Source organism: Muscardinus avellanarius, assembly GCF_963383645.1.
Source record: "Muscardinus avellanarius genome assembly, chromosome: 8".
Classification (NCBI taxonomy): domain Eukaryota; kingdom Metazoa; phylum Chordata; class Mammalia; order Rodentia; family Gliridae; genus Muscardinus; species Muscardinus avellanarius.
In genome coordinates, this window is record NC_137794.1 from 64,547,524 (window position 1) to 64,568,188 (window position 20,665).

At 39.3% G+C, this 20,665-nt stretch overlaps 1 protein-coding gene across 4 annotated transcripts in view; it reads right to left on the bottom strand.

The window, feature by feature from the left end:
* Window positions 1-20,665, bottom strand: part of CDK19 (cyclin dependent kinase 19) — a gene marked incomplete at both ends in the record, with an annotated part of 160,236 nt that overhangs the window by 56,915 nt on the left and 82,656 nt on the right. For all 4 annotated transcript variants that reach the window (XM_080700789.1, XM_080700788.1, XM_080700787.1 and 1 more), the window contains one exon: window positions 1,938-2,048. In XM_080700789.1, the coding sequence (XP_080556915.1) occupies window positions 1,938-2,048 (111 nt within the window). The remainder of the gene's footprint in view (window positions 1-1,937; window positions 2,049-20,665) is intronic.

Here is a 20,665-nt window from a genome sequence, read left to right on the forward strand (position 1 = left end):
TTGCCACAAAATTCTACCTTCATCCCTAACCCCATTCCATCATCTGTCCAAAATATGCCAAAATGAATAAATAGTGAGGGGCATTTAAAACTTTACTCACACAACCCTATTCAACAAACACAATAGTTGTCAATAGAACTCTACTAACTTTAAAATGACCAAATGGTGTGCAAAATTACAATTTTTACAGCTTTTTAAATTTCTCATAAACTGCTCAATAACATTCACTTGATTTTTAAAAATAATGAAAAATTCAGGTTTAAAGTGGTGATTTTCAATAGAAATATAATGGGAGACATCTAATGTTTTTTTTTTTTTAATCTTTTTGTAGTACTGGGGATGGAAGCCCCAGGGCATCCTACCTCTGAGCTACACCCCCAGTCCTATTTTTTAGTCTTTATATTTTATTTTTGAAACAGGGGTCTCACTGAGTTGCAGAGGGCCTCGCTTAGTAGCAGAGGCTGTCGGTGAACCGCGATCCTCTGGTCTCAGCCTCTCAAATGCTGGGATTACAAGCGTGCACCATCACGCCTGGCCTGATGTTTTATTTTTAAAAAGCACATGATGAAGTAGAAATAGTAATAAATATAATTAACTTGTGCACCACATTGGAGAGTACAGTCCTACAGGATCTGACTAGTCCAATGTACAGTATTCTTTCATCATCTCACTGATATTCAAAGCACAGTACATATATTATCAAGTTGAACTTGGTAGAAAAATAGGGTAATAGAGAAAACTGAGGAAAATACCATGTTTATCACTTACTTATTTAAAGAATTGAGAAGAAACACTGGAGATTCTAGTCAATAACTGCTTGTAATAGCATGAACTCCAGAAGTTCCTTTGTGACCTAAGAGTCGGCTCAAATTATTCCTAAACAGATTTTTAACTCACACAAGATGACAAACCATACCATATTTAATCAAAATTTAATTATCCATAATTTTTTTTTTCCTTTGGTGGTACTGGGGTTCCTGGAAGCCCTTCTACCTCCGGGGTACACTCCCAGACCTATTTTTACATTTTTATTTGGAAACAGGGTCTCCTAAACCAGCACGCGTGGCTGGCTTCGAACCTGCGCGATCCTCCTGTCTCTGCCTCCCAAGCGTGGGGATTACAAGCGTGGGCCACCACGCCCGGCCTAATTATCCATAATTTTAACTTATTGCCAAATTTGCATTTTTAATTGTCAGCAGTTACTTAGATAAAATGTTTAAATGCCCTGATTCCTGAATTTAAAAGTTAGTAATTTTAACTTTTTGCTTCTTTCATATATTGATAAAGATGTATCTTTAAAATCTATAAAGCCGTGTGTGTGTGTGTGTGTGTGTGTGTGTGTGTGTGTGTGTGTGTGTGTGTATTCCTATTTGGAGGACCTAGTTTTAAACTACTCACAAGTACATATACCTGCTTAAGTTTGAACTAATGTGCATATCACAAAAGACAGTAATTTTCACTATACATATTAGTATATTGCCACTAACTATTTGCATGTAATTACAATCTCTCACTCTTTTTATTTCTGGTACTAGGGATTGACCTGGGGCATTTTACCACTGAGCTAACCCACAGTCCTTTTTTATTTTGAGACAGAGTATCAATAAGTTGCTGAGGCTGCCCTCAAACCTGTGATCCTCCTGTCTCAGCCTCCCAAAAACTGGGATTGCAGGTATACAACACCATGCCTGGCACAATCTCTCACTCTAACAAAAACTTTCTGAAGTAAAATTCTGAATATTAAAAATACCATCTTTCCAATAAATGTTAGTTTATCGCATAATTTCTTTAAATTTGATATTCAATTTTATTATATTTATCTTGAATTGTGGTTAACAGCAAGCTTTCCCTTCTGTGCAACAGCAATATGTACCACATGTATGTTCCACACCTACATGAAATAATTCTAAGTATAAACACAGGGAGTTTACACTTACCCACAAGTCGTGTTCTGCATAATCAAACAGCAGCCACACCTTCCTGTCACTGTGAGAAAGGAACACCTTCTGCAATGCGATCACATTAGGGTGCTTCAATTCTCGTAAAAGCTGAATGCAAAGAAAGAGAGGGGTCATTATTCTGTTAGCAAGAAGGGGGAACAATGTATGTCTTATAACTTCAAAATAAATTTTTTGAAAATTTAGAAAACCCAGGTAAACAAAATGAAAGAAAAAATTAGCACCAAAATATTACTACTTAAGAGAAAAGCCACCACTACCCCCTTTTTTTGGTGGTACTGGGGGTGAAACCCAGAGGCTTTCTACCTCCAGTCTACACTCCCAGACCCATTTTATATTTTATTTGGAAACAGGGTCTCACTCAGTTGCTGAGAGCCTCAGTAAGTAGCTGAGGCTGGCTTCAAACCTGTGAGATACTCCTGTCTCAGCCTCCCAAGCACAGGGATTACAAGCGTGCGCCACCACGCCCGGCAGCCCTATTTTTTATACTTTATTTTGAAACAGGTTCTCACTAAGTTGCTGAGGGCTTCACAAGTAAGCTGAAGTTGGCTGCGAACCTGTGACCCTCCTCTCTCAGCCTTCCAAGTCCTAGCATTACAAGCATGCATCACCACACCCAGCTTCATGTATATATTTTTATCTAAAGAAATATCACCTTGGGAGGCAGGAATAATGTGTTCATATTGTTTATATCCATCCACACTAGTACAGTACTGGTGCTCAATAAATATTCAACAAAAAAGAATTTTTTTGTGTGTGTAGTACTGGGCATGAAACCCAGAGGCTTTTCTACATCCGGGTTATACTCCCAGACCTATTTTATACTTTATTTGGAAACAGGCTCTCACTAAGTTGCTGAGAGCCTCACTAAGTAGCTGAGGCTGGCTTCGAACCTGTGCGATCCTCCTGTCTCAGCCTCCCAAACGCTGGGATTACAAGCGTGTGCCACCACACCCGGCCTATGCTAACAGTTTTAAAGAGATAATTAAATATTGAAGCTAACATTTTTCACCTCTAACAAAAGGAATATAATCATGTAATAAAGCACTATGGCAAGAATACCCCTTAAATGTAAAGCTCTATTAAAGATAAGAAATGAGAAAACTAATGAAATTTTATGTACAAAATTATTATATACAAATGTTCTCATTAATTTCTAATAAAAACTATGACATACAAAGAACCTGAGGTTCAATCTGATAAAAATAACTGCCAAAGACAAACAACTAGAAAGAGAAGGGGGGTTGAATATAAAGTAGGTCTGACTAACTCCAAAGTCCATGGGTTTTTTTCCACTATAGCTAAAGTCTTTGTCTTTTTTTTTTTTTCCAGTATAGCTAAAGTCTTTTCCCACAATGTAGTAAGGAAAGAGACACATATAAAGGCATCAATGAGGCAACAGAAACTACTTACCCATTCTAATAATTTGAAAGGAGTAAGGTACTTTGAGTACCTGTGCTAAAATCATGAAAAAAATCATCTAAACTCCATCTCTGAAATTTTTATATACTACTTCCCAGTACCTTTTTTTTTTTCCTATTTTCAGTGACAGATTTCCTAGTTTGTCAATTCTCATTTTGGTCACTGAATAAAATAAAGAAATGGGGGTAAGGCTCAGTGGTAGAGAGCCCTAGATTTAATCTCTAGCAACACACACAAATTAAAAATATATAAAATGGCCAGGTGTGCTGGCAAATGTTTATAATCCCAGTACATGGAGGACTGAGCAGATTCGAAGCCAGCTTCAGCTACTTAGTGAGGCTCTCAGCAACTTAGTGAGACCCTGTTTCCAAATAAAATATAAAATAGGTCTGGGAGTGTATCCCAGATGTAGAAAGCTCCTGGGTTCCATCCCAGTATCACCAAAAAAAAAGTTTCTAGCCAGGCATGGTGGCCACGCACACTTGTGATCCCAGTACTTGAGAGGATCACAGGTAGGAAGATTGCAGGTTCACAGTCCGCCATAGCTTCAGTGGTAGAGAGCCCCTAGATTCAATCCCTAGCAACACACACAAGTTAAAAAGTATAAAATGATGTTTCCAGCCAGTCCTTGGTAGCACATGCTTAAAATCCCAGTACTTGAGAGAATCACAGTACAGGAGCATTGCAGGTTTGTGGCCAGCCTCAGCTACTTGGTGAGGCCTTCTGCAACTTAGTGAGACCTTGTTTCAAAATAAAGAATAAAAAATCAGGCTGTGGGTGTAGCTCGGAGGTAGAATCTGCAGTACCATATATATGTATAAAATGATGTTAATAAAACAGAAAATACACTAAAACTTTAATATTTTGGGGTGTGAAAAATGGGATTTTTCTTTCCTTTTCTATGTTTTCTGCTAACAATTTTCTACAGTGAGCATTACTCCTAATAAAAATAAATATTATAAAAATAATCTACCAAAGTAGGATACTATCTTACATCTCAGCTTTTCACGTAGTCATCTAAGAAGGGACACAATGAAGAGAGATGGTCATTGCTGATGCTTTCATTAGCTTGTGGCAAAATCAGATTTTACCAATGGACTTTAATCTCCTGTTTCACAAATATTTGTTCAACATGACATCATACAACTACAAATATGCCTTAATCCTATTTACACAGCAGTAAAGCAGACCATGATTTTCCTGTGACCCATGCTAAATGCTAACATTATTCTGTGCCAGATACTCTCAATGTAGTAACATAATCCCAATGGAGCCTCACAAAGAATGTTCAATGGACATGCTGATATTATCCACCTTATATACCTCAAGGCATATAGGTAACTATGAGGACAGTTTACTTTCTACTGTCCTAAACATATAATAATCTAAAGTTAGAATCCTAAACTTCTTTTCTCTGAATTGCTATTTAGGATACCGACTCAGATTGGTAATTGTGCTAAACTAAAAATTCCAGAATCCATTTGTATTTTCATCCACATATTTTTCTTCCCCTTTTCCCTTTCATTCTCCAGTTTTATTCTCCAACTCTATGATGCCAACATGGGTTTCTGATTCCTTTTCTCAAGAGGATTCTAAATCCTCTTATACTTCAATAACTTACCTCAAAGTAAATCCAAATTTTTATTCTTGTCTTATATTCTTAAAATAACAGTATGATTCATATGACCATCAATCTTTTCCCCATTGGTGAGAACAGTGACAATGTCTTTATTTTAGGAAGCACTGAGTGTATCATTTTTTAAAATGTAGGCCATCTCCTCTCTCCTCCCAAAGACTGAAGATAAATAAAGTAATGTATTTTATGGTAAATTAGGAAATGTGTCCAATTCCAAAACACCCCAGTAGTTCCCAAACTGTAATTTAAGAATCAGCATTTTGAAACCTGACACTTTCCCACCTATGACAGATCTTTTAGAAGCCTGTCTTTACAAGAACATCAGATGCATTGTAATCTTCCAGCAGGTGGCACTCAGTCTTTGAAAAGGGGTCTATAAAGACTAACTGAGCCCTGGTTCAATGGTTCAAACTTGACTCTAAACCTAGCATGAAGGCTATGCTTGTAATCCCAGCATTCGGGAGTCTGAGACAGGAGAATAGTAGAAGAGCCTCAGCAACTTAAGACTCTCAGCAACTTAGTGAGACCAAGATCATTTCAAAACAAAAAATAAAGAGGGCTGGGGGTATATCTGGGAGACAGAATGCTTCTGGGTTCAATCCTTAGTACCACTAATAACAACAACAGTAAAAGAAACAACAACCACAAAGCTATATAAAAGTTATTTCTTTTTGTATTTTGCAACAAGCTATCTAGTTTTTTTCTCTCTGACTTCAAGTTCTGAATGTATGTGGTCTGAGATTTCTGAAATCAAAGTGCATAATAAGTTCAGATCCCTTTGACCATGTAGTATATACTTTTTTTTTTTTTTTTTTTTTTTTTTTTTTGGCGGTACTGGGGATAGAACTCAGGGGCATTCTACCTTTAAGCTACACCCCCAGCCCTATTTTTTATTCTTTATTTTGAAACAGGGAGGTTCTCACTGAGTTGCAGAGGGCCTCACTAAGTAGCTGAGGCTGTCCGCGAACCACGATCCTCCAGTTTCAGCCTCCCAAATGCTGGGATTACAAGCATGCACCACCATGTCTGGCTTACATTCTTTTAATTGTAAGTATTTAATCTTTTATGTAATATGTTCCATAGAAAAAACTGGAAATATTTTAATAAATCAATGTCATCTTAATATACAAAGTTTAAACATAAAGTATGAAACATGCAAACCATTTACAAAGTAAAACCTAAAAATCTGTAATTCTGCCAGGCATGGTGACACATGCTTGTAATCCCCGTGCTTGGGAGGCTGAGACAGGAGGATCCCACATGTTCGAAGCCAGCCTCAGCTACTGAGTGAGGTTCTCAGTAACTTAGTGAGACCCTGTTTCCAAATAAAATATAAAAATAGGTCTGGGAGAATAGCTCAGAGGTAGAAAGCCCCTGGGTTCCACCCCCAGTAACACACACACACACACACACACACACACACACACACACACACCAAAAAAAAAAAATCTGTAATTCTCAGAGGCTTTCTATCTTATTTTCTGATTCATTAAGAGATAATCAGAAAATCTTCTTTTAAAGCCGGCGTGGTGGCGCACGCTTGTAATCGCAGCATTCGGGAGGCTGAGACCTGGAGGATCGCGGTTCGCAGACAGCCTCAGCTACTTAGTAAGGCCCTCTGCAACTCAGTGAGACCTGGTTTCAAAATAAAGAATAAAAAATAGGGCAGGGGGTGTAGCTCAGAGGTCGAATGCTCCTGGGTTCCATCCCCAGACCCGCAAAAGAAAAGAAAATCTTCTTTTAACCTCCTTTCTGAGTACCCTCCTACCTTCACAACTAAATGAAACTAAATTTGTCTTTGATTTTGAGTGCTATTTAGTGCCTTGGGTTTCAATAAATTAATTCCTGACAAATGTTTATTTTCTTCTCCCTTATACTCTTCTCTCCTTAAAAGAAAATGAGAAGGGAAAATATAAAGAAACTAACTTAAAACTACATATTTAGGTCCCAGTTTAAAAAGGAAAAAAAAAGTATTTACTTATTCTCCAAAATTTTGTTTCTAGTTCCCTCTTTCTTCCCTGTTTTGAGATATCTCTTGAAATTCTATCTACATACCTGAGTACTACTTCTTTAGAACCCCAAATCTTAATCTCTAGCCTCAGCTGTACTCCTAAACTGACACTAATTCACAGCTGAGTGCATATCCACCCATATGGAAATCCCACTATACCTCAAAATCCACAGACACAAAGCTGGATATCACTTACACATCTCTAGTGTGTTTACTAATGACACCAATACAATGACACTGACACTTCTCAAACATCAAGGCGGCTCAAAACCTTATAATCAACGTTCAGGCACCAAATGCTACATACTCTGCCTCTTAATATCACTCATGACTTCTCATCTTAAAAATTAAATGCAGAGCCGGGAATAGTGGCACATGCTTGTAATCCCAGCATTTGGACGGCAGAGACAAGAGGATCGAGGTTCACGGCCAGCCTCAGCTACTTAGTGAGGTCCTTTGGAACCCAGTGAGACCCTGTTTCAAAATAAAGAATAAAAATAGGGCTGGGAGTGTCACTTGAAGGAGAATGCCCCTGGGTTCCACCCCCAGTCCGGAAAAAAAAAAATGCTATTTACACATTTGATCGTCTTTCAACCTAATAATATCTAGAAAGATCTTCCCTATTGTCTCAGCTTGTCTAACATATATGTGGTTTTTAGAAACAATTCTAACATTTCTTCTAAGAAAAAACTCAGTCTGAAGTAGGTGTCTCTTCTATATCTTTTTTTTTTTTTTTTTTTTTTTGGTGGTACTGGGGGTGGAACCCAGAGGCTTTCTACCTCGGGCTATATTCCCAGACCTATTTTATATTTTATTTGGAAACAGGGTCTCACTAAGTTGCTGAGAGCCTCACTTAAGTAGCTGAGGCTGGCTTCAAACCTGCGTGATACTCCTGTCTCAGCCTCCCAAGCGCGGGGATTACAAGAGTGTGCTACCACACCCGGCTCTCTTCTATATTTCTATTCATACTGTTTTTCTGTAACATACCACTAATAAAACTATACCGTACCGTATCTCCTCCTAAAAGATCATAGGGTTCTAGAGTACACTGAGAACAAATATGTAAATATATTCCATGTCTACATTTTGACAGTCTTGCACACATTTCCAGTCTTTCACAAGAAAGAATCACAGCAGGTATTCAACAAATGTTGGCTGATTAAGTGATTAAGTCATCACTTAATCAATATCTACCTCTGCACGTGCACGCGCGTGTGTGCGTGTGTGTGTGTGTGCGCGCGCGTGCGCGTTTGCTGGGGATTGAACCCCAGGGCATTCTACCTCTGAACTACACTCCCAGCCCTATTTTATTTTTAATTTGGAAACAGGGTCTTGCTAAGCTGCTGGCAGCCTCACTAAAATGCTGAGGCTGGCTTTAAAATCTACGATTCTCCTGTCTCAGCCTCCCAAGTACTGGGATTGCCAAGTGTGCACCACCATGCCTGGCTATTTATATTTCAAATAGGGTCTCACTAAGTTGCTAAGATCATCCTCAAACCTGAGATCCTCTTGTTTCAACCTCCCAAGTATTGGGATTATAGGCATGTGCTACCAAGCCCAGTGAGATATGTTTTTTACCTATCAGACTAGAGAAATTGAAAAAATATGTAAATGGTATCAATAAGAAACTATTTGAAGAAACACCTACAGTGAAATAATATGTAGTCATTAAAAAGAATGCAGTAGGAATAAGATAGATCTGTTGATAACTGAACCATCATCCAGATACATTAAGTGATTAAGATGAAACAGAATATATATCTCTTATATGTTTTCAAAAGTTATATAAGTAATGGTACGTGCATTAAAAAAAAAAAACTTCCAGCTGGGCGTGGTGGTGCATACTTGTAATCCCAGCGCTTGGGAGGCTGAGTCAGGAGGATCTCCCAGGTTCGCAGCCAGCCTCAGCTAAACTTAGTGAGGCTCTCAGCAACTTAGTAAGACTCTGTTTCCAAATAAAGTATAAAATATGTCTGGGAGTGTAGCCTGGAGGTAGAAAGCCCCTGGGTTCCACCCTCACCAAAACAACAACAAAAATTCCAGAAGGCTATGAGAAGCCACTTACAGAAGCTACTTTTATGCAGCAGAGTCAAATACTGAGAAAGGTAGAGGTTTAACACTTTTCCATTTTATATCTATCCATATTGCTTGAATAAAATAATGATTGTTATATTGCTTGAATTATTATGATGCATATATTTCTGAAATGCAAAAAAGAGTTTTCTAAGCCAAGAATGGTGGTGCACACCTGTAATCCCAGTACTTGGGAGGCTGAGGCGGGAATGGCGGGTTCCCAGCCAACCTCAACAACTTAGTGCTACCCTCCACAACTAAGCGAGACACTGTTTCAAAACAAAAAATACAAGGAAGATAAACCATAAATCAGCAAATAAAAAGGCCTTACTGGAGATTATTTGAGGGAGGAAGAAATTATTTAATGTACATGATGTATATTCACAAACATCACTAAGTCAATCACTAAGCCAAACATGAGAAGGAGGGAGAGGAGAGGAAATAGGGTGGGAACTGGGCAAGGGCTAAATGAGTGATATGTGTATGTATGCCTCTACCATCTTATACTCCAGTAAGATGTATGACTACAATGCATCAATAAAAAACATTTTTTTTGGTGGTACTAGGGATAGAACCCAGAGGCTTTCTACCTCCAGGCTACAGCCCCAGACCTATTTTATATTTTATTTGGAAACAAGGTCTCAGTAGGTTGCTGAAAGCCTAAGTAGCTGAGGCAGGCTGCGAACCTGTGATCCTCTTGTCTCAGCTTACCCAGTACTGGGATTACAAGCGTGAGCCATCACACCCGGCTGCACCAATAAAAAATTTTAAAAAAATAAAATAAAATGGGGCTGGGTTTAGCTCAGATGTTAAATGACTCTGGGCTGAATCCCCAGTGCCACACACACCCCCAAAAAAGTTACCTGGGGAAACAAACTACCTTACGTTGTTCTTTTTTTTTTTTAATCATTTTTTTTTATAAATCCGGGCATGGTGGCGCACACTTGGAATCCCCTTACTTGGGAGGCTGAGACAGGAGGATCACGCAGGTTCGAAGCTGGCCTCAGATATTAGTGAGACCCTGTTTAAAAAAAAAAAAAAGAAGAAGAAGAAGAAGCCAGCCTCAGCTACTTAGTGAGGCTCTCAGCAACTCAGTGAGATCCTGTTTCCAAATAAAATATAAAATAGGTCTGAGAGTATAGCCCAGAAGTAAAAAGCCCTGGATTACATTCCTGGTACCAAAAAAAAAAAAAAGAAACAACTGTATTTAAATCATTTTTTATAAATTCCTACTCTAAGCCAGGGATGGTGGTGCATGCCTATAATCCCAATACTTGGGAAGTTGAGACAGGAGGTTCAAAGCAGCCTCAACAATTTAGTAAGACTCTCAAAATTTAAAAAACTGGGCTGGAGATGAAACTCAATGGTAAAATGGCCCTGAGGAGTTCAATCCCTAGTATAAAAACAAACAAACAAACAAGCTGGGCAAACAAGCCTCCCAGCATTTGGGAGGCCGAGACAGGTGGATCGCACAGATTCCAAGCCAGAAGCCAGCCTCAGCTACGTGGTGAGGCTCTCAGCAATTTAGCAAGACCCTGTTTCCAAAGAAAATATAAAATAGGTCTGGGAGTGTAGCCCAGAGGTAGAAGGTCCCTGGGTTCTACCCCCAGCACCACAAAAACAAACAAACAAAGCTGGATGAGGTGGGGTACAGTTGTAATCCCAGCATTTGGGAGGTCAAGACAGGAGGATACGGGTTTGTGGACAGCCTCAGCTACTACTTAGTGAAGCCCTGTGCAACTCAGTGAGATCCTGTTTCAAAATAAAGAATAAAAAATAGGGCTGGGGGTGTAGCTTGGAGGTAGAATTCCCCTGGGTTCCATCCCCAGACCACAAAAAAGCAACTATTCAATCCATTCTGGCATGAGATCATTTCCTTCCTGCTCTGCTCCATCTGAGTGCTCTTCTGCCTTGAGATTTCATCTTTCCTCCTCAGCCCCGCTCCCTTGAGTTCTCCCCTTCCATCCTGACATCTTCTCCTTCCTGCCCTGACTCGAGTTCTTTTTCTCTACCTTGAGAGCCTCTCCTTCTCAATTCCTTGTGTTCCCTCCTCCTCCACCCTGACATCTTCTTCCTGCTCAGCTCCACAGTGAGTTCCCTCTTTCCTACTGATCTCCACCATGAGTTCTCTCCCCATCTACCTCCAGCTGAGCCCTACCTTGAGTTCTCTACCCTTCCTCTTTCAGATCCTTTCCTTCCTTTCCTCCATGAGTTCCCCTCTTTCCTAGTGCTCTCTACCTTGAGCCCTTGCCTCTTCCTCCTAAACATCCTCACCTTCCTGCCCAGCTCTTCCTTGTGTTCCCTCTCCTTTCTGCTCAGCCCCACCACCTATCTGTCTGTCTAAGTGGTAATAGGAAATGCACCCAGGGACATTCTACCTCTGAGCTACTCCCCCAGCCTGTTTTGTTTTGAAACAGGCTTTCCGTAAGTTGATGAGGTTTCGCTACTTGCTGAGGCTGTCCTGGAATCTGAGATCCTCCTGTCTCAGCCCCCCAAGTACTGGGATTATAAGCATGAACCACACCGGGCTTAAACTTTATCATTTTAAATAACTAATGATTTTTGCTTTAAAATCTTTGTGATCAATGCATTACTACTTTAATATAATTTTGATTGGTATGTAAATGTATCTTTTCTTTTTATATTCTTAGAGTATTTCCATACTCTGATACTTTGAACATGCCTTTGGCAAATATGACTCAATTTTTCTATTTATTTATTTATTTATTTATTTATTTATTTATTTATTTATTTATTGGTACTGGGGAGGAAACCCAGGGGCATTCTACCTCAGAGAGCTACAACCCCAGCCCTATTTTTTATTTTGAAACAGGGTCTCACTGAGTTGCAAAGGGCCCCAGTAAGTAGTAGCTGAGGCTATCAGTGAACCACGATCCTCCTGTCTCAGCCCAACTATATTTCTATTTTAATTGAGGAATTCAGTCCATTATGTTTATGCAATCACTATTAACTAGACTTAAGTATTCTCATTTGGTGCTTCTTGTTTGTCTTCAAGATCTAAGTTCTTTTCTCTCCTTTCTAGTCTTCTTTTGAATTAATGTGTTTTAGCATAACAATTTTATTATTCAGTAATCAAAACAAAATTTTTGTTACTCAAGAAAAAACATCTAGGCCGGGCGTGTGGTGCAGGCTTGTAATCCCCGCACTTGGGAGGTGGAGACAGGAGGATCACGCAGGTTTGAAGCCAGCTACGCTGGCTTGAGACCCTGTTTCCAAATAAAAATATAAAATAGGTCTGGGAGTGTAGCCTGGAGGTAGAAGGGTTTTTCCAGGAACCCCAGCACCACACACACAAAAAAAATCTATTAGATCATTTACCCTTTTTTATTGGATTAATTGTTCTTTTCTTAAGTGTTTGCATGTACTGGGAACTAAAACCAGGGGCATAGCCGGGCATGGTGGCACACGCTTGTAATCCCCGTGCCTGGGAGGCTGAAACAGGAGGATCGCACGGGTTCGAAGCCAGCCTCAGCTACTTAGTGAGGCTCTCAGCAACTTAGTGAGACCCTGTTTCCAAATAAAATATAAAAAAGGTCTGGGAGTATAGCCCGGAGGTAGATAGCCTCTGGGTTCCACCCCCACTACCACCCCCCCCCCAAAAAAAAAACAGAGGCATGCTAACTTCAAGTTATACCTTCAAGTTATTGCTTTTTATTTCAAAACAGGGTCTGATAAATTGTTAAGGCTGGTCTTGAACCTAAGATCCTCCTGTCTCAGCTCCCCATGCACCAGTAAGTTTCTAAATTACTCACTCTGGATATTAATTCTCTGTCTGATAGCTGGCAAAGATTTTATCATATAGGTTATCTCTTCACTCTGTTGAATTGTGCAGAAACACTTCAATGTGATGTAATCTCATTTGTCAATTTTTGCTTTTGTTTCCTGAGGAAATTACTGCATTGCCAATATCTTGAAGTGCTTCTGTGTTTTCTTCCACTAGTTTCAGGTCTTACATTAAGGTCTTTGATCCATTTTAGGCTGATTTTTGTAGAGGGTGAGACTGGCTCTAATTTCCTTTTTCTAAATGTCAGTATCTAGTTTTTCCAGCATCATTTGTTAAGGATGCTGTCTTTTCTCCGCCGTATGTCCTTGGCACCTTTGTCAAGAATCAGTTGACTATAAATGCATGGGTTTATTTCTGGGTTCTCTATTCTAATCCATTGGTCTACATATCTGTTTTATGCCAGGATCGTGTTGTTTGTTTTTGTTTTTGTTTTTTGAGGTACCGGGGATGGCACCCAGGGGCATTCTACCTCTGAGCTACACCTCCAGCCCTATTTTTTATTCTTTATTTTGAAACAGGGTCTCACTGAGTTGCCAAGGGCCTCACTAAGTAGCTGAGGCTGTCCTCGAACTGTGATCCTCCTGTATCAGTCTCCCAAATGCTGGGATTATAAGTGTAGGCCACCACACCCAGCTTGTAGTATGTTTTGACATCAGGTACTGTGTTATTTCCAGCAATTTTTCTTTTTGTTTAGTATTGCATTAGCTACTTGGGATCTTCTGTACGTCCATGAGTTTTAGAATTTTTTTCTAGTTCTGTGAAGGATGCCATTGGTATTCTGGTGGGAATGACATTATTCTGTACACTGCATTTGGTAGTATGACTTACATTTAAACAATATTCTCCCAATCCATGAACGTGGGAAGACTTTCTATCTTCTAGTATCTTCCTCAATGTCTTTGTTTTCACATACTCTCTCTTTCTTTTTTTTGGGGGGGGGATATGTGTGTGTTTGTTACTGAAGATTCACCCCAGAAAACATTCTACTTCTGAGCTATACCCCTTTTTATTATTTTGTAACAGGTCTCACTAGGTTATTATACTCTGGCCTCAAACTTGCCATCCCTCTGTCTCAGCCTTCCAAATACTAAGATTACAGGAATGCACAACCATGCCCAGATGTCTTCTTCAATTTCTTCCTTCAGTGCTTTGTAATTTTCATTGTAAAAATCTTTTACCTCCTTGGTCAAGTTTATTCTGAGGTCTGCTATTTGGTGGCTACTGTGAATAAGGCTGCTTTCCTAAATTCTTTCTCAGTGAGTTCATTAATGGTGTGTAGAGAAGCTATTGAGTTTTGTACATTTATTTTTGTATCCTCTACATTGTTGAATTTGTTTTAGAGGTAGAGAATCAAACTGTCTGCAAATAGATGATTTGATTTCCTCCTTTCCTATTTCTATCCCTTTTATTTCTATTCTCTTGCCGGATTGCTCTGGCTAAAGCTTAAAATATTATATTGAAAGTATGGTGAGAGAGGACATCCTTGTCTTGTTCCAATTTTAGAAGAGATGCTTTCAACTTTCCCCGTTCAGGATGATGTTGACTATGGAGCTGTCATACATAGGTTTTATTATGTTGAGGCATGAGGTATGATCCTTCTACAACTAATTTTTTCAAGACTTTTATCATGAAGGAATATTGAATTTTACCAAAGGCTTTGTCTATATCTACTGAGATAATTCTGTGATTTTTGTCCCTAATTTCACATATATGTTGGATTATATTTACTAATTTGCATGTGTTTAACCATCCTTGGATGCCTGGAGTAGAAACAACTTGACCACGGTACGTGATCTGTTGAACTGGATCTGCAAATATTTCACTTGGAATTTCTGCATCTATATACATGAAGGACATTGGTTTATAGTTCTTTTTTTGTTGTGTTCATTTCAGGATTTGGTGGCAGTGTAATATAGGCTTCATGAAATGAGTTTGGGAGGTTACCTTCCTTTTCTATTTTATAACATATTTTGAGAACATTGGTATTGTGGGCATTTGAAAAGTCCTGGGATTTTCTTTGTTGGGAAACTTTTTTTTATTACTGCTTCAATCTCACTTCTTGTCACTGACCTGTTTTGGTTTTTGTATTTGCTTGGTTCGATTTTAGAAGGTAACGTGTCGCCGGGCGTGATGGTGCACACTTGTAATCCCCGCGCTTGGGAGGCTGAGACAGGATCGCACAGGTTCGAAGCCAGCCTCAGCTACTTAGTGAGGCTCTCAACAACTTAGTGAGATCCTGTTTCCAGATAAAATATTAAAAAGGTCTGGGAGTATAGCCTGGAGGTAGAAACCCTCTAGGTTCCACCCCCAGTACCACCAAAAAATAAAAAAAATTTAAAAAGCTACTTAGAAGGTAATGTGTCAAGAAATTTGTCTATTTATTCTAAATTTTTCAACTTACTGGAAAAAGTGTTTCAAATTTTTCCTTAATCGTATGAATCTCAGTTTTATTTGTTGTAATATCCTCAATTTCACCTCTAATTTAATTTATTTGGGTTTTCTCTCTTTAGATTAGTTTAGCCATGATTTTGATGATTTTGCTTACCTTTTCCAAAAATAAAACTCTGTTTTATTGATCCTTTGTGTTGTTCATCACAATTTTAATTATTTCTGCCCTGATCTTTATTATTTATTTCTAGTAATTTGGTAGTTTGATGTGTTTTTGTTTTCCTAAGATCTTTTTTTTTTTTTTTTTTTTTTTTGCCGGTCTGGGGATGGAACCCAGGGACATTTGACCTCTGGGCTACACCCCCTGCCCTATTTTTTATTCTTTATTTTGAAACCGGGTCTCACTGAGTTGCAGAGGGCCTCACTAAGTAGCTGAGGCTGTCCACGAACCGCGCTCCTCTAGTCTCAGCCTCCCTAATGCTGGGATTACAAGCATGCGCCACCACGCCCGGCTTTTCCTAAGATCTTGAGGTGCATAATTAAGTTATTTATTTGAGAACCCTCTGTTTCTTTTCTTTTACTTTTTTTTTTTTTTTTTTTTTTTGGGTGGAACCCAGGGCTTTCTACCTCCGGGCTATACTCCCAGACCTATTTTATATTTTATTTGGAAACAAGGTCTCACTAAGTTGCTGAGAGCCTCACTAAATAGCTGAGGCCGACTTTGAACCTGTGTGATCCTCCTGTCTCAGCCTCCCAAGCGTGGGGATTACAAGCGTGCACCACCACACCCGGCTGAGAACACTGTTTCTTAACAGAGGTGCTCATCACTGACCCACTGTTCATTCCAAAGTGTACTGAATCAGTCACCTTGTACAGTTTCCCTTGATGCTGATTTCTAGTTTCATTCCATAATTATCTGACAGAATGCAAGAAATTGTTTCAGTTCTTAAAAATTCATTAAGAATTGCTTTATGATCAATTCTGGGAGGAAAAAGTTCTATATGCTGAGAAAAACAGTGTGTACTCTGTAGATGTTGAATGGAGTATCGTATATATACGTCTATTAAGTCCATTTGTTCTGTAATGTAACTTAAGCCTAAGTTCTTTGTTGACTTTTTGGTTTAGATGTTCTATCTATTGGTGGTACTGAAGTCACCTACTTTTATTGTAATGAGGCCTATCTCTTCCTTTGTGTATAATAATAGTCGTTTTATAAAATGGAGTATCCTGATATACATTGCAAATATATTTATAATCATGATCTCTTGATGAATCTTTCTTTTTATCAATATGTAGTAACCTTCTATGTCTCTTCCAACTCATTTTAACTTAAAAGTCTGTTTTGTCATATATTAGAATAGCTACTTCTGCTTGCCTCTGAATTTCTTTTATTTTCTTTTTTTTTTCTTTGCAGTATTTGGGATAGAACCCAGGGGCATTCTACCATTGAGCTACACCCCGGCCCTATTTTGTATTCTTTATTTTAAAACAGGGTCTGAGTTGCAAAGGGCTTAAGTAGCTGAGGCTTTCCATGAACCACAATCCTCCTCATCAGCCTCCTGAAAGCTGGGATTTACAGGCATGTGCCACCACACCCGGCTAGTCATTTTATTTTTTGAAACAAGGTCTCACCAAGTTTCTGAGAGTCTTACTAAGTAGCTTACTAGGTATGCCTGGCTTTCCTTTGCTTCTTCTATTCATTAAGGCTAATTCTGGAAGCAATGAGATGGATAAATTTAAGACAGAAAGAGCCGGGCAAGCATTGTAGCACATGCTTATAATCCCAGTACTTGGGAGGCTGAGACAGGAGGACCGTGCAGGTTCAAAATAATTGAGAGCCTCAGCTACTAGTGAGGCTCTCAGCAACTTAGACGCTGTTTTCAAATAAAATATAAAAATAGGTCTGGGAGTATAGTGCAAAGACAGAAGTCTCCTTGATTTCATCTACCCCCCCCAAAAAAAAGACAGAAAGAAGGGGGGGGGGATAACATCTGATACAGTCATGGCAACAAGGACAGAAAGAAGATGATAAACAGAGGTCAGAAGAGAATCATTAAATTTAGTAACTGAGAGAGGGCAAATTATCCTGAATGATACAGGCAACTGGAAAGGCAACGGTGACAAGGTGAAGTGGTGAATGCTTATAATCCTAGCACTTGGGAGGCTGAGACAGGAGGATCACAAGTTTGAGAACAGCCTCAGCATTTAGTGAAGCCTTCAGCAACCTAGTGAAACTGTTTCCAAATAAGAAACTAAATAGATCTTGGGGTATAGCTCAAAGGTAGAATGCCTCTGGGTTCAATTCCCAGTAACAACACACACACACACACACACACACACACACACACACACACACACACACACACACACACAGTGCAATATAGAGATAAGAAAAAGTACATTACAGCCAGGCCACTACTGGGACCATCAAGAGTGGAATCGGTACTTGCAACGCAGCATGCACAGAGAAATATCGCAGAAAATATAAATCATATGCTTCTCTTAATCAGCAATAACTAGGAGGAAAGGGGCAACAGGAAGAGGTTGAGCTATAGAAAGGGCACTATAGTGAAGCAACTAATGTGACCAATCAGAGGGTATGTAATACTGGAGGACCGAGCCTCTTTAAAACGCAGGAGGTACATAAACAAATGTATCAAAGTAAATCACCAAAGAAGCGTGGGATGGAGGGAGGGGGAAGGAATGGGATGGGGGCTGGAGGAGGGCTAAATGGATAATGTGTGCTTGTATATCCTCTCAAGTCTTGTACTCCAATGTGATTGATATATGACTACAATGCACCAATTTAAAAAATAAATTAATAAAAAAAGAAAAAAAAAAGAAAAAGTACATTACAAGCCTCAGGTGGGGAAACATGTTGATTTTAGTATCAGACATGATGAATTTGAAATGTTATGGGGTATATTGATGGTAGTCTTGGTTATCTGGATATATAGATCAGGAGAAAATGCTTTGCTGGAGGTAAAGAACTTGGGATTCAAGAATATAGAGAAGAGATTTCCCAGGAAGTGTTTTACACCAGAAGTTTGTAAAAAGGAGCTAAACATGGTAGCACATACTTGTACTCCCAGTATTGGGAGGCTGAGATAAGAGGATCACAAGTTTGAGGCCAATCTCTGCAACTTAGTGAGAACTTACTTCTTCTTTTTCTTTCTTTTTTTTTTTTATGGTACTGAGGATTGAACCCAGGGGCATTCTACCTCTGAGCTATACCCCAGCCCTATTTTTAATTTTTTATTTTGAAACAGGATCTAAGTTGCAGAAGGCCTCACTAAGTAGCTGAGAGTGGATACAAACCTGTGATCTTCTTGTCTCAGCCTCCCAAGTACTGGGGTTGCAAGTGTGTACCACCATGCTCGGCAAACCTATTTCAAATTTTTAAAAAGGGCTGGTGGTGTAGCTCAGAAGTATAATCCCCTTGGGAGAGAAGGGAGGGAGAAGGGAAGGTAAGAGGAGGGAAAGGGAATAAGGTAAGAAGGGAAATTAGTAGAAAGAGCTCTTTGAGAAAATAAACACTGGAGGGTCTGAAAGAGACATTTAAGGGAAAGAGGAGCACAGAGATTCAGAATGTGTACTCAGAGAAGTAGAAGCTTTCTTCTCCCAGGAGAGGATATCGTTATTAAACTCAAGAAAACTATCTTTCCTTTGAGAAGCAGGAAGAGAATATCAAGTGTTAAAAGAAATACCAACTGGATTTGTTACCCTCTACTGAAAGTATTTAGGAAGCTTAGAAAGAATAGTTCTCACTCCTGAAACTTTAAAATTCTATGAAGACAGATATCATGTCTGTCTTGTTCACTGGTGTATATTGCATTCACAAGGCCAGCCATGAGTGGGCACATAAAGTAAATGCTTTTTGAACTAATCTGAAGGCAGAAAGAAAGATTACAAAAAAAGCTAATAAGCTCCCTTTGATGGTTAAAGGTGAAAAGAAACCACCTGACTATGAATGCAGGGGCAGCGAGGGAAATGAGAGGTGTTTCTGTATTATTTTGCTCTCTTATGATAAGAGAGAATGCAACATTCTTAAATATGGAGACAGGAGAATCCATGCAGAAGAAAGAGTAACATCTACTCAGATTTTTACATGTGCTCCTTCCCATAAGTATTTGCTAATTTTGGTCCAAATCAGTATCTAATTGGTAGGTTTTTTTTTTTTAATGAGGTAGAGGAGGAGCAAGGTAGGATTAAGAGAACGGAATGGCCTCCTTATCAAGAAAGTACGGCAAAATAGCTACTAAACCACTGTATCTTTTCCCAGCTTCCTACCTTCTTACTTCGAAGCTCATACACTCTTCAAAGAGGGCCCTCCCTTATAGACACAGTCGAAGCTAGACGTTAGTGAGGGCAAGGTGGTGAAGAGAGGGCAGAACTGAGAATGGGGTAGGAAGCAGCACCAACTGGAAGACCCTTCAGGAGAAGGTGGTTCTTCTTTTTATGTACTAGGGATGGAACCTAGAGGCATTCTACCTCTGAGCTATACCCAGGATCTATTTTGTATTCTTCATTTTGAAACAAAGTCTCACTATGTGGCAGAGGGTCTTTCACTAAGCAGCTGAAGCTCTCCAGGAACCCACCATCCTCCTGTCTCAGCCTCCCAAGTACTGGGATTGCAAGCCTACGCCACCACTTCCAGCTTAGAAAAATGTTCTTGAAAAAAGAGCTACTGACACAGCTTGAATTGTCTAAATAGTGACTGTATAGTAAGAACCACATAATTAGAAAGCCATGTTTTCCAGGCTGGTCTTGAACTCCTGGACTTAATGTGATCCTCCCACTTCAGCCTCCCATATAAGTACAATTATAGGCACATGCCACCACATCCAGCTTAAAGTTTCTCTTAATCTAAAATATTTCTGAAAATGCCAACCCTTAAGCTCCTTGACCTGATTCTCCAGTACTCACAGTGGCTGGCTTCATGTTTGAATCCTCTCTCAAGTGCCTCCAAACACTTCTAGGCTGCCCAGTGCATCACAAGGCCTCATATTATATATAGATGCTCTGCTGCCAGAAAGGCTTTTTACCTCAACCTTCAATAATCAACTTCAAACTTCAGCTTAAACATCCTATCTTTTGTGAAGTCTTCTCATATTTGCTGCTTTTGCACTCCCCTATTCACCAACCAACCTCTCGCAACATAAAACTGATCATGCCTTCATTGGTACCACACTGTACCTACCATAAATTATAACATTTGATGGTTTTAGTTGTTTACTTTCTCCCTGAACAGACTACCACTGAAGCTCTGGAACCCTAGTCAGTCATTCATTCATTCATTCATTCATTCATTCATTCATTCATTGTAGTACTGGGGATTGAACCCAGAAGCAATCTACCTCAACGCTATTCCC